This window comes from Planococcus citri, chromosome 4, assembly GCF_950023065.1.
Source record: "Planococcus citri chromosome 4, ihPlaCitr1.1, whole genome shotgun sequence".
NCBI lineage: Eukaryota > Metazoa > Arthropoda > Insecta > Hemiptera > Pseudococcidae > Planococcus > Planococcus citri.
Genome location: NC_088680.1, coordinates 1,875,876 through 1,888,894, shown reverse-complemented (window position 1 = coordinate 1,888,894; position 13,019 = coordinate 1,875,876). Strand labels below are relative to the sequence as shown.

Here is a 13,019-nt window from a genome sequence, read left to right as displayed (position 1 = left end):
GTTTGATGAAATTTTGGAGAAATTTAAAGTTTCAAAAATCTGCTGGAGGATTCAGGAATTTTCAAAAAGTTGTTGGAGGCTCCATAACAACTTGAAATCCACCAGCAGTCAACTTCGTATCGTATTGAAATCAGTTTGCAGAATGAATTTCGGTTTTCCAACTCCATTTAATGATATTTTGTGGGTATTTCGAGTTTCAAAAATCTTCTGGAGGCTCCAGTAATTTTCAAAAAAGTCGCTGGAAGCTCTAAAATGACTTGAAATTCACCTGCAGTACTTCGTAGCGTATTGAAATTCGTTTTTAGAATAAATTTTAGCTTTACAACGCCAATTTGATGGAATTTTGTGGGAATTTCGAGTTTCATAAATCTGCTGGAGGCTCCAAAACGACTTGAAATCCACCAGCAGTCAACTTCGTAGCGTAATGAAATTAGTTTGCAGAATGAATTTCGACTCTCCATCTCAGTTTGATGAAATTTTGGAGAAATTTAAAGTTTCAAAAATCTGCTGGAGGATTCAGAAATTTTCAAAAAGTTGCTGGAGGCTCCATAACGACTTGAAATCCACCAGCAGTCAACTTCGTAGCGTAGACTATTGAAATCAGTTTGCAGAATGAATTTCGGTTTTCCAACTCCATTTAATGATATTTTGTGGGTATTTCGAGTTTCAAAAATCTTCTGGAGGCTCCAGTAATTTTCAAAAAAGTCGCTGGAAGCTCTAAAATGACTTGAAATTCACCTGCAGTACTTTGTAGCGTATTGAAATTCGTTTTTAGAATAAATTTCAGCTTAACAACTCCAATTTGATGGAATTTTGTGGGAATGTCGAGTTTCATAAATCTGCTGGAGGCTCCAAAACGACTTGGAATTCACCAGCAGTAAACTTCTTAGCGTACCTATTGAAATTAGTTTTTAGAATGAATTTCAGCTTTCCAACTCAGTTTGATGAAATTTTGGAGAAATTTAAAATTTAAAAAATCTGCTGGAGGCTTCAGGAATTTTCAAAAAGTCGCTGGAGGCTCTATAATGACTTGAAATTCACCTGCAGTACTTCGTAGCGTATTGAAATTAGTTTTTAGAATAAATTTCAGCTTTACAACTCCTATTTGATGTAATTTTGTGGGTATTTCGAGTTTCAAAAATCTTCTGGAGGCTCCAGTAATTTTCAAAAAGTCGCTGTTGGCTCTACAATGACTTGAAATTCAACTGCAGTACTTCGTAGCGTATTGAAATTAGTTTTTAGAATTGATTTTAGCTTAACAACTCCAATTTGATGGAATTTTGTGGGAATTTCGAGTTTCAAAAATCTGCTGGAGGCTCCAGAACTGCTCAAAACGGGTTGAAACCGTTTCCAATCGATTTGGCATGTCGAATATAGAGTATACCCCAAATTTCCGGTTTCTTGGTCAATTTGGTAAAATTTTGATTTTTTTCCCTCATTTTTGGCCTAAATTGGATTTTCAAAAATTCACCAAAAATCGAAAAACGCACTTTAGCACTTGAAATTTTGACTGGTGATAAATTTTTGCATGATCTTTCGATCTACCTTTGTAAAGTTTGAAAAAGTTCGTGCAAGTCCTATGTTAAAATGCAAAATCTGCGATTTCGGCTGACCTGTCAATCAAAATGGCCGTCATTTTGTAAGTAAGGCCAACTTTATTTTTGGCAAGTTTGCTTTAAAATGTTCCTTAGGACGTCCCCTTTAAGAAAAAAGTTGTCCCGGAAGATCGGTTGTTGGGGGGGGTGGGGTGCAATTACTCCTATTGTCATATGCCGGACTATAATCACTGTAGCTAAAAACTTGGTGCTGGAAACCGAAAATTGAGCACCTATTTTTCGAAAAATCAGCCCATCGAAAACCATTTTTCCGCTCACCATCGAGACTACCTACTTCGTAAAATAGTTAATTATTGAAACCGAAACGTTGAAATTATTTAATAAAATCGATGTAAAAGAAAACAATCAAAAATTACTATTTATCAACAAAAACAAAAGGTTTAATACATTACAGATAGAATCTGCCGGTTGTATAGTGGGCCAAAATACTGAAAACACTTACTCAAGTATTCAGTGCGTTCAGTAATAAATTACACCTGCACCTCAAGAGTTGGAAAAATATTCTAAAATACCCAATTGTACATGTACATATTTCATTAAAATATAATTCTCTCGTAAACGGTAGGTAAATTATGATATTGAAATTCACATTCTAGGCGTCTAATGGATACTGAGAGATTTACAAAATCACGTTTATAACATTACATTATATAAGCGTAGCGATACCGATCGAATCGAGCAAAACTCTCAACATTTACTATAGCACAAAACGCGTATGCATTACGTATCAAATCTCAAATAGGTAATCCTTCGCAACATAACCTAATCGTTTTAAAATACGCAAAATTCGAAGGCAGGGAAATAGGAAAAAAGGTATAGGGAAACAAGAAGAAAAACTTTGATTAATTAATCACCAATTAATATCACTGAAGTACAATTATACGAGTACATTTACGTAAATTACGTACAAGAAACATCGAAAACAGGTTACCAAATAAGTTAAGTACACAGTACAGTACAAAAAAAAAAAACGAAAGAAAAATTACAAACTTACAATTATTACAGGTGATGATAAGTTCGATTACGATGACCGCTAGTTCATCGAGCTATCGTAAAATGAACGGAAGACGATTGGTTTCAGTGAGTAATAAAGCTATAATATAAGAAAAGCCGAAAAATAAATTCAATTTGGCCGTTTCTCGAGGTACGTTCTTCATGCTATCCGTCGATCGGAGATGTTTCTCGATTTGGAACGCCCACGATAGCGTAATCAACGGCAGAAGGAAAGTTTTTGAACATTTAATGGACGCTACGACGAACATGATATAAGGAGTAAATAATAGAAAAGCGTACAAAACGTGCGACATAGTTCTACCGATGAGAATGGCTAACGTAACGATACCAGCTTTACTATCGCTTTCTAAATCTCTGGTATTATTACTATGTAGAATAGCTTCGGTATTCAAAGCCAACGGTAAAGCGTAATAAATCGGCTCCCAGTTGAATTTACCAGTCTGAGAGACGTACGCGAACAAGACCGAAGCAGGTCCGAAGACGATGACGAAAATCAAATCTCCTAAGGCTATATACTTGAGACCGAAACCTCCGGTGTACAAGAACGATATGGATAATCCGCAGAAGAAAGGTCCGGCCAAATGTTCCACTTTGGCCGGCGACAGAGCGGCTAGCAAGAAAAACGTAATGGAACCGACCAGGTAGAGAATCGCGCCCAAAGGAACGACTTCTTTTTCTGAAAGTATATGATCGACCAGCGTTCTATCGTCGCTGTTTCTACCGTCGATACCGCGAACATAATCGTAATACGTGTTTACCAGATTACCAGCTCCGTGGACGCATAATACCGTCAATGCGGTCAATATCATGATTATCCAACTGAAATCTTTATCCGGGTTCAGTTTAAAAGCTATCGTGCATCCGAGTAACGTCGGTATCAGCGAAACACTCCACGACCACGGTCGCAGAGCGATCAGGTACGAAGATAACTTCATCGGTTGTAGTTGACTTTTAGATTCGTTTTCTTCTTTAGATTTCCCGCTGGCGAGATTCTTCATGTTTCATTAGGCTGCAATAGTAACGATCAATTGACGAATTAATATAAAGTTGAAATGGGTTCGTCTGGTGATCCAACACTCTACGTTCACTACACCGCAGTCAGTGAAACACACATTCTCAAAACGAGAGCAATGGTACAGTATTGGAACGTAGGAATGTTCAAATCACCACGTAAACTGCGAAATTATAACCATTTAGCACTTACATGTTTATCAATGGATGATCAAAAATCTGTCTTGAGCTGATTAGAAGAACATGATGAATACCTTCGAAAGAAACAGTAAAATTTCTAATCCGTTGGAACTAAACTGTCGAAGGGGTTCTCATTCGAAGTAGATTAATTTTAGTAAATTCTTTGGTTGGATAAATTTCATTTCTAATGAGATTTTTTGACAAAACGACAGATTTTTGTTTTCGTATTCGTGTTTTCCTTCTCCAAAATCTTTCCGATAGGGCGATAATCGAAGATCATAGATCAAAATTGAATGGACCAGTACCTACTGGCACTTGATTGGAATACCGAAATACGTGGTAATTACGTATCTTTATCGAACGAACATTTTTATTTTTATTTTTATTACTCAAGTCATTTCCTCATTTGTCAGTTTCAGTTTCAGGTTCAACACTTTCAACTTTCAAGTTTGATAGTTTCATAGTTTCTTTCTTCATATTTTCAGTTTTGGTTCCACTCCCCCCCCCCCCATCAAATTCGTAATATTTTCATTTTCAACTTAGCAAATTTATTGGAAAAAATGAACCACCGAAAATCAGTTTTGCTTTTTTCAGTTTCAGTCTCTCTAATTTCATTATTTCATTCAGTTTAAACTTCATTTCAGTTTCACGACCTTGATCGCTTTACTTTCAAGTTTCAAGGCTAAAATTTATCCCAAGAAAAAATACACGAGAGATGGAAAAAGTATCAAAGTTGTTCTCACCGATCACCGAAGAGCGAAGATCATCGTTCATCAAGTATAAAAATGTAATGTAGGTAATCGTCAATCGGTCTTGAATATCGCCGAATTTTAACCAGGTAGGTGTAGGTATATCGCCTTCCTCTCTTCCTCTTTGCAAATTTGCATCTGAAACAAATTAAAATTTACCTGAATGGAATGACATGACGTTTCTTCCTTTTTTCCCTACTTTTCTATTCCAACACTTAGGTAGCTGTTCCAAACTTGTCCACTCTGATACTACAGATTTCTATCAACAAAATATGTTTCTTTACTTTCCAGTTTCCATTACTTGAAATTTTTCTTCTACAAACTAAATGGGTTACCAGATGGAGCTAAGATAGGTAAGGTACATACCCATTCAATCGCATCAAAAAAACTCAAATAGTTGAAGAATCTTACTCCTTAAGATTGTATATTAACAAAACATTAGGCGAAGAAACGAGTAGAAGTGTAGGTATGCATTTGTGATTGACTTCGTTGACAAATATGAAATGGTAGGTACTAGGTAGAGGTACATCGTTGAAGGATCCTTCTTCCTTCACTCCATATAGTCCGGCATATGACATTAGGAGTAATTGCACGCCCCCCCCCCGCCGATCCAACGGGACAACTTTTTTCTTAAAGGGGACATCCTAAGGAACATTTTAAAGCAAACTTGCCCAAAAAAAAGTTGGCCTTACTTACAAAATGGCGGCCATTTTGATTGACAGGTCAGCCGAAATCGCAGATTTTGCATTTCAACATAGGGCTTGCACGAAATTTTTCAAACTTTATATAGGTAGATCGAAAGATCATGCAAAAATTTATCATTTGTCAAACTTTCAAGTGCTAAAGTGCGTTTTTCGATTTTTAGTGAATTTTTGAAAATCCAATTTAGGCCAAAAATGAGGGGAAAAATCAAAATTTTACCAAATTGACCAAAAAAGCTGAAATTTAGGATACAACCAATTTTCAACATGCCAAACCGATTGGAAACGGTTTCAACCAGTTTTGAGCAGTTCTGGAGCCTCCAGCAGAATTTTGAAACTCGAAATTCCCAAAAATTCCATGAAATTGTATAAAAGCTGAAATATATTCTAAAAACAAAATTCAGTACGCTACGAAGTCAACTGGAGGTGGATTTTATGTCGTTTTGGAGCCTCCAGCGATTTGTTGAAAATTACTCGAGCCTCCAGTAGATTTTTGAAACTTGAAATTTCCCCAAGATTCCATGAAATTGGAGTTGTAAAGCTGAAATATATTCTAAAAACTAAATTCAATACGCTACAAAGTCAACTGCAGGTGGATTTTATGTCGTTTTGGAGCCTTCAGCGACTTTTTGAAAATTCCTGAAGCCTCCAGCAGATTTTTGAAACCTTAAATTTTCACAAAATTTCATCAAATGGAGATGGAAAGCTGAAATTCTGCTCTACACTGAAGACGACTTCAGGTGGGTTCAGGTAATTTTAGAGCCTCCAGCGACTTTTTTGAAAATTACTGAAGCCTCCAGTAGATTTTTGAAATATGAAATTTCCCCAAAATTTCATCAAACTGAGATGGAGAGTCGAAATTCTCTCTGCAAACTAATTTCAGTACGCTATGAAGTTGACAGCTGGAGAATTTCAAGTCGTTTTGGAGCCTCCAGCGACTTTTTGAAAGGTTGTATGGCGTTTCTTTGGAAAATTGAAATTTCCTCAAAGTAGATGGAAGCTTCAAAACCATTTGAAACCACCATGTAGTCTGCGAAGTAGGTTTCAGCTTGCCAACTCCATTTGATAAATTAATGTTGCGGGAATTTCGAGTTTTAAAAATCTGCTGGAGGCTCCAGTAATTTTCAAAAAAGTCGCTGGAGGCTATAAAATGACTTGAACCCACCTGAAGTCGTCTTCAGAGGGGGTTTAAATTGGAGTGTAGAGTAGAATTTCGGCTTTCCATCTCCATTTGATGAAATTTTGTGAAAATTTAAAGTTTCAAAAATCTGCTGGAGGCTTCGAGAATTTTCAAAAAGTCGCTGGAGTCTCCAAAACGACTTGAAATTCACCTGCAGTTGACTTCGTAGCGTATTGAATTCAGTTTTTAGATTATATTTCAGCTTTACAACTACTTGATGGAATTTTGTGAGAATTTCGATTTTCAAAAATCTTCTGGAGGCTCCAGTAATTTTCAAAAAAGTCGCTGGAGGCTCTAAAATGACATGAACTTCACTTGCAGTACTTTGTAGCATATTGAAATTAGTTTTTAGAATAGATTTGAGGAGGTGGATAGCAAAACGCAATAACTCCATTTTTGGTTTTTTTGGGAAATTAGAAAAAATTGTCAGGAGGGGAAGGGTGGGGGGTCGAGTTCCGAAATTGGTGTCAAATGAAAGGGGAAGATGCCACAAATAAAATTTCCACTCAATTTCAAAATTTCGGTCACCTGGGTAAGCACAGTGAGGAAAAGAAAAAAAAGTTATTGCGTTTTGAACGCAAAATTTTTTTTTTTGGTGTTTTTCTGCAAAAAAACGTATTTTTTATTTGAAAAAATTGATGTTTAATCGAGAATTTTCGATAAAAAACAATTAAAAAAATGGAATGTGAAATTCAAACAATTCCTGTGTGTGATATGGCATTCAGAGAGTGGCAACGAAAGCACCATTTTTTCAAGTAACTCCTACCCAACGATTTTCAGTACCCACCCGATGAAAAAAAAACAGTGTTACCACATCTGCGCAACTGAAATGTATAAAAAGTAGTGGAGTTATTGCGTTTTGCAAACAAAATCTCATTTTTCAATGCATTTAGCTCTAAAATCAGACTTGTTTTCCTCGATTGCGCTATGATATTCAACTGATGGACAAAATCTGACACCGGGAATGGATTTCCCGTTGAATTTTACATAAGGATAGATATCAAACTCAATTTTCGTAATTTTGGAGTTATTGCGTTTTGCTATCCACCTCCTCATTTCAGCTTTACAACTCCTATTTGATGGAATTTTGTGGGAATTTCGAGTTTCAAAATTCTGCTGGAGGCTCCAGAACTGCTCAAAACGGGTTGAAACCGTTTCCAATCGATTTGGCATGTCGAAAATAGGCCATATCCCAAATTTCAGTTTTCTTGGTCAATTTGGTAAAATTTTGATTTTTCCCCTCATTTTTTGGCCTAAATTAGATTTTCAAAAATTCGCCAAAAATCGAAAAACGCACTTTAGCACTTGAAATTTTGACAGGTGATAAATTGTTGCATGATCTTTCGATCTACCTGCGTAAGGTTTGAAAAATTTCGTGCAAGCCCTATATTGAAACGCAAAATCGGCGATTTCGGCTGACCTGTCAATCAAAATTGCCGCCATTTTGTAAGTAAGGCCAACTTTTTTTCGGGCAAGTTTGGTTTAAAATGTTCCTTAAGATGTCCCCTTTATGAAAAAAGTTGTCCCGGAGGATCGGTGGGTGGGGGGAGGGTGCAATTACTTCTATTGTCATTATGCTGGACTAATAAGACTGTGAGCGAAATACTGATAGATGATGAAATATTTCAAAACCATTAGGCAACTATATTATAAAAAGAGTAAATTGCCAAGTTACTCATCAGAACACCAACTCGTCAACTAGTTCTGTGATGATTTTAATGAGTTTGAGGGTTCATTTAGTGGGTCGATTACAGTCGATTAATTATGTAGGCACTTCTTCAAACAAGAACTTCAGTTCATACAAATCAAACAGTAGGTAAATGAAAACATTTTCTATATTTCGTATATAAGAACTGAACAATGATGACGTACATCGCACATCTTGATTGTTTTTTGTTTACATTTCATTAATAAAATCCTTCCATTTCTTACTGTGTTAAGTAAAAACAGATGTTAGTTTCACTAGATTTTCTCTTTCATTTCATTAGCCTCCAAAAGCGCAGGAATCGACTGAGTACGGCTCATAAAATCTTCCTATTTTTGAGCTTTCAGTAACACTTCAAAAAGACTGTGGTCTGCCATGATAACTTGCTGAATGGGTCTGCATAAATTTCTGCTAACATATCAAGTCGGTAGATAGAATCATTGAAGAGTGATGAATGAATAAAGGAAGAGCTACATTCCAAAGTGGGTTGAGTCATTTTTTTATTTTAAATTTTCGATGCTGAATTCGTTCTATTCCGAAGTGACGAGGAGAAGTATACATACAAAGTCAGTGTAGGTACCTTTCTTCTCTTCGGACAAAAAAAGGTCGCGTTTCGAAAAAAATTACTTTCTCGAACGTTTGTACTGCTCAAGTTAAAAAACCGATGATTTAACCCACTTTGGAATAGAGCTCTTCATATAATTATACTTACATTATACATAAAACGCATTACATTAGTTATACATTATCATAAAATAAATTAAAACGAGGATTGGACTAACCTGCATTTAAACAATCACGTATTAAACAAATCCAACCCAGAGCCTAGATGCTTGCTCCAAAATACTCGTCAACAAGAATGCGCTGGGCCTTCTCGAAACTTTCAAATCTTGCTTTATAGATGGCCTAAAAATTATGCCAGTATTGAATTCGCAAAAAAGTACATAATGTATAATTGTATAATCACAAAGTGAATTAATACGAGTATTATACTAACCAAATTATCTTCAGCCTGCAGTCGCAACCTGCGCTCTTTCACTGAATCCTCGAAAGCCTGGCGGTTATTATTGCGAAGAGCGCGAATTTTTATGGTCAAAACATCAACCAAGACCTCCGGTTCGCGAATTAAGGCAACTAATGCCTCAATTTCTTTCTTCGTCTAAAAAATACATCGAATTACAAATTTAACCCAATGAAATTAACTACGTCAGTCGTTCGAGAAATTAGTGCACCGAGAAATTGATTTAAAAAAAAGCCAAAGCACGTGTAGAATCATCGAAAAGCTCACCTTGGAAACTGGAATCCGTACGTCGCACCATTGGCCGTCGATCTGATGTCTTTGCAACGTGACTCGCACTTCAGCTTCCTGATCAGCGAATCTTATAAAACCAAAGCCTTTGGATGTCTTCGAAATGGGATCGATTCTGACCTAAAAATTGCGAACACCGGATGTTAACGAAATACACGTGATATTCGCGATGCGCGATGCAACAAAAAGGTATGTAGGTACCTACCTACTCGTAAAATACCAATATCAGAGTTAAAAGAAGTACGAATGAAATCATTGAAATCACTCGAGTATTACCTGCGCTAATTGTAGTTCGCCGAATTTAGAAAAGTAGTCCCGTAATTTCTCATCTGTCGTTTCCCCAGACAACCCCGACACCACCAAATCGGTATCCTCTTTGAAAGTTTTCGACTCGGACGTTTCTAAAGCATCGTCAGCCTTGCGTTTTCTGTTGTCTGAAAAATATTCGTAGGTAAATAAACGACTATAGTAAAACATGGCGAAAGGAATGCTGAAGGTATGGATAAAATTAAAAATACGCACATGTCGGAATTACAACGTGATAAGTTCTGTCTCCCCAGCCGTTTTCCGGCGGATATAATATTCCGTTTACCAGTCTTACAACACGATTGTGGCCTTTTGAAAGAGGATACTTCAATGCGGTAGCACCCGGGTAGTGAGCTGCTAATGATGAAATCGTGAGTGTTCCATTATCTTCGCAAGGAAATCTGATGGGTTGTGATTCTGAATCTTTGACGTTGATCACACGTACGTACTGCATATTTAATTCGATTTGAAAAGCTGACTATGCGACAAGCTGGCAAAAAGGTGAATACAGCAAATCTCTGAACGTTACCGAAAACGGCTCGAACAACTGTACAAAATATACAGGGTGTTTAATAAAACGTGGGCAATAATTTCACAATAGAGCAATGAGCAACTCCAGTAGAAGAACAAAAAACGTTATCATGATAAGTTGCCTATCTTGTAAAATGAAGGCGCTTCGTGCTCCGCAAAACTGGAAATTTTCGAATTTTGAAAAATTCATCGAAAATAAGAAACAATGTTTGAATCAGTCAAATGATGTCCCTAACACATAATATTGCGGCGAGTGGACGAACAGACATGTTATTATGGGCAATTGCCTATCTTCAAAATTGAAGGGGCGACCCTGATTCAAAAATTTCCAAATTTCGAGTGCCTCAAATTTGAATTTCCAAATTGTGCTTGCCCCTTCAATTTTGAGGACAGGAAATTGGTCATAATAACATTTTTTGTTCGCCCACTCGAGTACTATGGGTTAGGAATCATTTGAATGATTCAAACATCTTATTTTTGATGAATTTTTCAAAATTGGTACATTTTAGTTCAAAAATGAGATGATTTCTTCAATTTGCAGACAGTAAGAAAATGTTTGTATTATTTAAATAATGCCCCTAACCCATAGTGCTTGAGTGGACGAACAAAAAATGTTATTATTTTCATTAAAATATAATTACCGCTTTCTTTTTGTTGCAAAATCCTCGCTAAAATGATGTGAATTAGTGCCCTGATGAAGAATTTTTTCGAAATTCCCCAAGCAAGATGAACAAAGATGGCAGTTAAATTCATAAATTCTTATAAAAGTCAGGAATTGTGATAGAATTTAACATCTTATTTTTTTCAACTTGGCCGAGGAATTTTGAAACAATTCTTCGATAGAACTCTACTTCGCATATTTTTAACAAGATTTTCGCAATAAACTGCGGTAGTGTAGTTAAATATTAAACTTAATCGAATACTTACACTCAACCAGGAAGGACCAAAATTTTATCACGAATAACAGAAAACAACGCGAGGTGTTCACTCAATTATAATTCTTTTTATTTAACTAAAATTTAAAAGAAAATTCATATGCGCAACTAATCAAAGTCATACTCGTACTGAATTACTGAAACATACATAAATTCAAATTCACATTCACTTTGAAATGGCTGCAAGCGTAAGCCGCAATGGTTTAAATGAAAATGAATCAAGCTGGTGGTGCAATGGTTGATGACATGACGACTGACCTAGCCGTTTCAACTTTCAAATACAATACAAAAGCGAACTCCAGACTGGAGACAGTAGAGTGCCCTCGCTCTGCGCATGCGTGATGACTTAGTGTTATAGTCTGTCTTCCATTCCTAATCCTAATCCTATTCATTGCTTGTTGAGGCGTCACGCGGAGCTCGCGCCTTTGGGTCGCGATCTCATTCCAAAACAAAATTTCCTTACCTAGCTACCTACTTCTAGGAAACTGTTCTATTGTCCTGCTCTTCCTTTGTCCCCCACTCTTTTCTCCTCCGGCAACTGGCCGAAATACTAATAGTACTAAACATTGGTACCTTTTGTTTAACCATGTGTAGATCACCAAAAAAACCACCGGGTGCCAAAAACGGCACCACAATACATTTAAAAATTTTAAGATGCGAGGCTCCAGTTCGTCTTTGAATAAACGTTGAAAGGAAACGATCTCTGTACTCTACATACGAGTACGTCAACTACGTTTGTTTTAAATGGTCATCACAAGAAACCACGGTACTTCAAGAGTAAATGCAAGATCTAGGTAATGCAGAGCCGCTGCCAACTTACAGATTTTTCGAAACGTTGAATTTACCATGGATGCGAGTTGTCAGTGTATGCGACATCCACCTTTTATGGGGTGGGACCCAAAAAATGAGTTCATATTTGTGCTTAGAGATCTCAAAAACATTCCATTTGATACTTATATCACTCGACCTTTTGATGATTTTTTTGAAATTTTGGCCCCCTTGTTGAGGCACAGAAGGACATTGGGGGGGGACACAAAAAATAAGTTCGTATTCGTACTCAGCGACCTCGAAAACATACCATTCGATATATCACTCGACTTTTCACGATTTTTCAAAATTTTAACCCCCTTTTTGGGGCACAGAGGGCCAGAGGGGCTTTGAGGAGTTGGACCCAGAAAATAAGTTGGTATTCGTATTCAGCGACCTCGAAAACATACTATTCGATATATCGCATGTCCAGATTCGTTTTTCAAAATATATGATTCAGTTGTGTGTTACTTGAAAAACCAAGCATCCCCCTCCAACCCCTTGGGAGGGTTGAAAACCAATCAATGGTGGTGTGATTAATTCGGACTTCCACGTTCCCCAGAGGGCGATACCGTCGCGCATTCTGATTGGCTGTTGATATTTCTGTGCTCTTGTTGTTTACATTTCAAAACGGGACTTTTTATCACAAACTTCAGCGATTTCATTCTCATATTAATTTTCAACGATATTTCATTAATTTCGTAAATTTCGTGGTTTTTTTTTTAGTGTTTTTGATTAATATATGACTTCTAGTATCGTTATATGTTGTGAATAATGAATATTACCTCGAGTTACAGTGTTTTAGTGAGCTTAGAAGGATGAAACAAAGTTGCACGATTAAATGAATTTAAAGTTCTTTGCAAGTGTTATTTTAATTCACCACAACATTTACTCGATAGCACGATCGCAAAGCAATTCTCTATACGTAAATTTAGTTTTATTCAATGTGAAATAATGGAAATATAACATCGAATT

The 13,019-nt window shown here is 36.5% G+C and overlaps 2 protein-coding genes across 3 annotated transcripts; both read right to left on the bottom strand.

The window, feature by feature from the left end:
* Positions 1 to 1,919: 1,919 nt before the first annotated feature.
* Positions 1,920 to 4,090, bottom strand: heix (UbiA prenyltransferase domain-containing heix). The gene is made up of 2 exons (XM_065361387.1): positions 3,835 to 4,090; positions 1,920 to 3,639 (listed from the first exon to the last, which is right to left on the bottom strand). The coding sequence occupies exon 2, from the start codon at positions 3,626 to 3,628 to the stop codon at positions 2,663 to 2,665; it is 966 nt and encodes a 321-aa protein (XP_065217459.1). The 5' UTR covers positions 3,629 to 3,639; positions 3,835 to 4,090; the 3' UTR covers positions 1,920 to 2,662.
* Positions 4,091 to 8,268: 4,178 nt separating this feature from the next.
* On the bottom strand, positions 8,269 to 12,471 carry LOC135843870 (TAR DNA-binding protein 43-like). 2 transcript variants are annotated; one of them, XM_065361909.1, is made up of 7 exons: positions 11,230 to 12,471; positions 9,988 to 10,318; positions 9,742 to 9,899; positions 9,445 to 9,585; positions 9,154 to 9,315; positions 8,939 to 9,062; positions 8,269 to 8,564 (listed from the first exon to the last, which is right to left on the bottom strand). In XM_065361909.1, exons 2-6 carry the CDS (start codon positions 10,223 to 10,225, stop codon positions 8,982 to 8,984), a joined length of 780 nt encoding a protein of 259 aa, XP_065217981.1. In that variant the 5' UTR covers positions 10,226 to 10,318; positions 11,230 to 12,471; the 3' UTR covers positions 8,269 to 8,564; positions 8,939 to 8,981. The 2 variants fall into 2 exon arrangements, with proteins under 2 accessions (XP_065217981.1, XP_065217980.1); XM_065361908.1 differs by having other exon boundaries at positions 8,269 to 8,567; positions 11,230 to 12,467.
* Between the last annotated feature and the right edge of the window lie 548 nt (positions 12,472 to 13,019).

Coding starts and splice junctions, on each gene's coding strand:
- heix (XM_065361387.1), bottom strand. CDS start 3,628: ATGAAGAATCTCGCCAGCGGGAAATCTAAAGAAGAAAACGAATCTAAA.
- LOC135843870 (XM_065361909.1), bottom strand. CDS start 10,225: ATGCAGTACGTACGTGTGATCAACGTCAAAGATTCAGAATCACAACCC. Junction 9,586..9,741: donor GCGAACTACAATTAGCGCAG/GTAATACTCGAG, acceptor CGCAATTTTTAG/GTCAGAATCGATCCCATTTC. Junction 9,063..9,153: donor TGCAGGCTGAAGATAATTTG/GTTAGTATAATA, acceptor CATAATTTTTAG/GCCATCTATAAAGCAAGATT.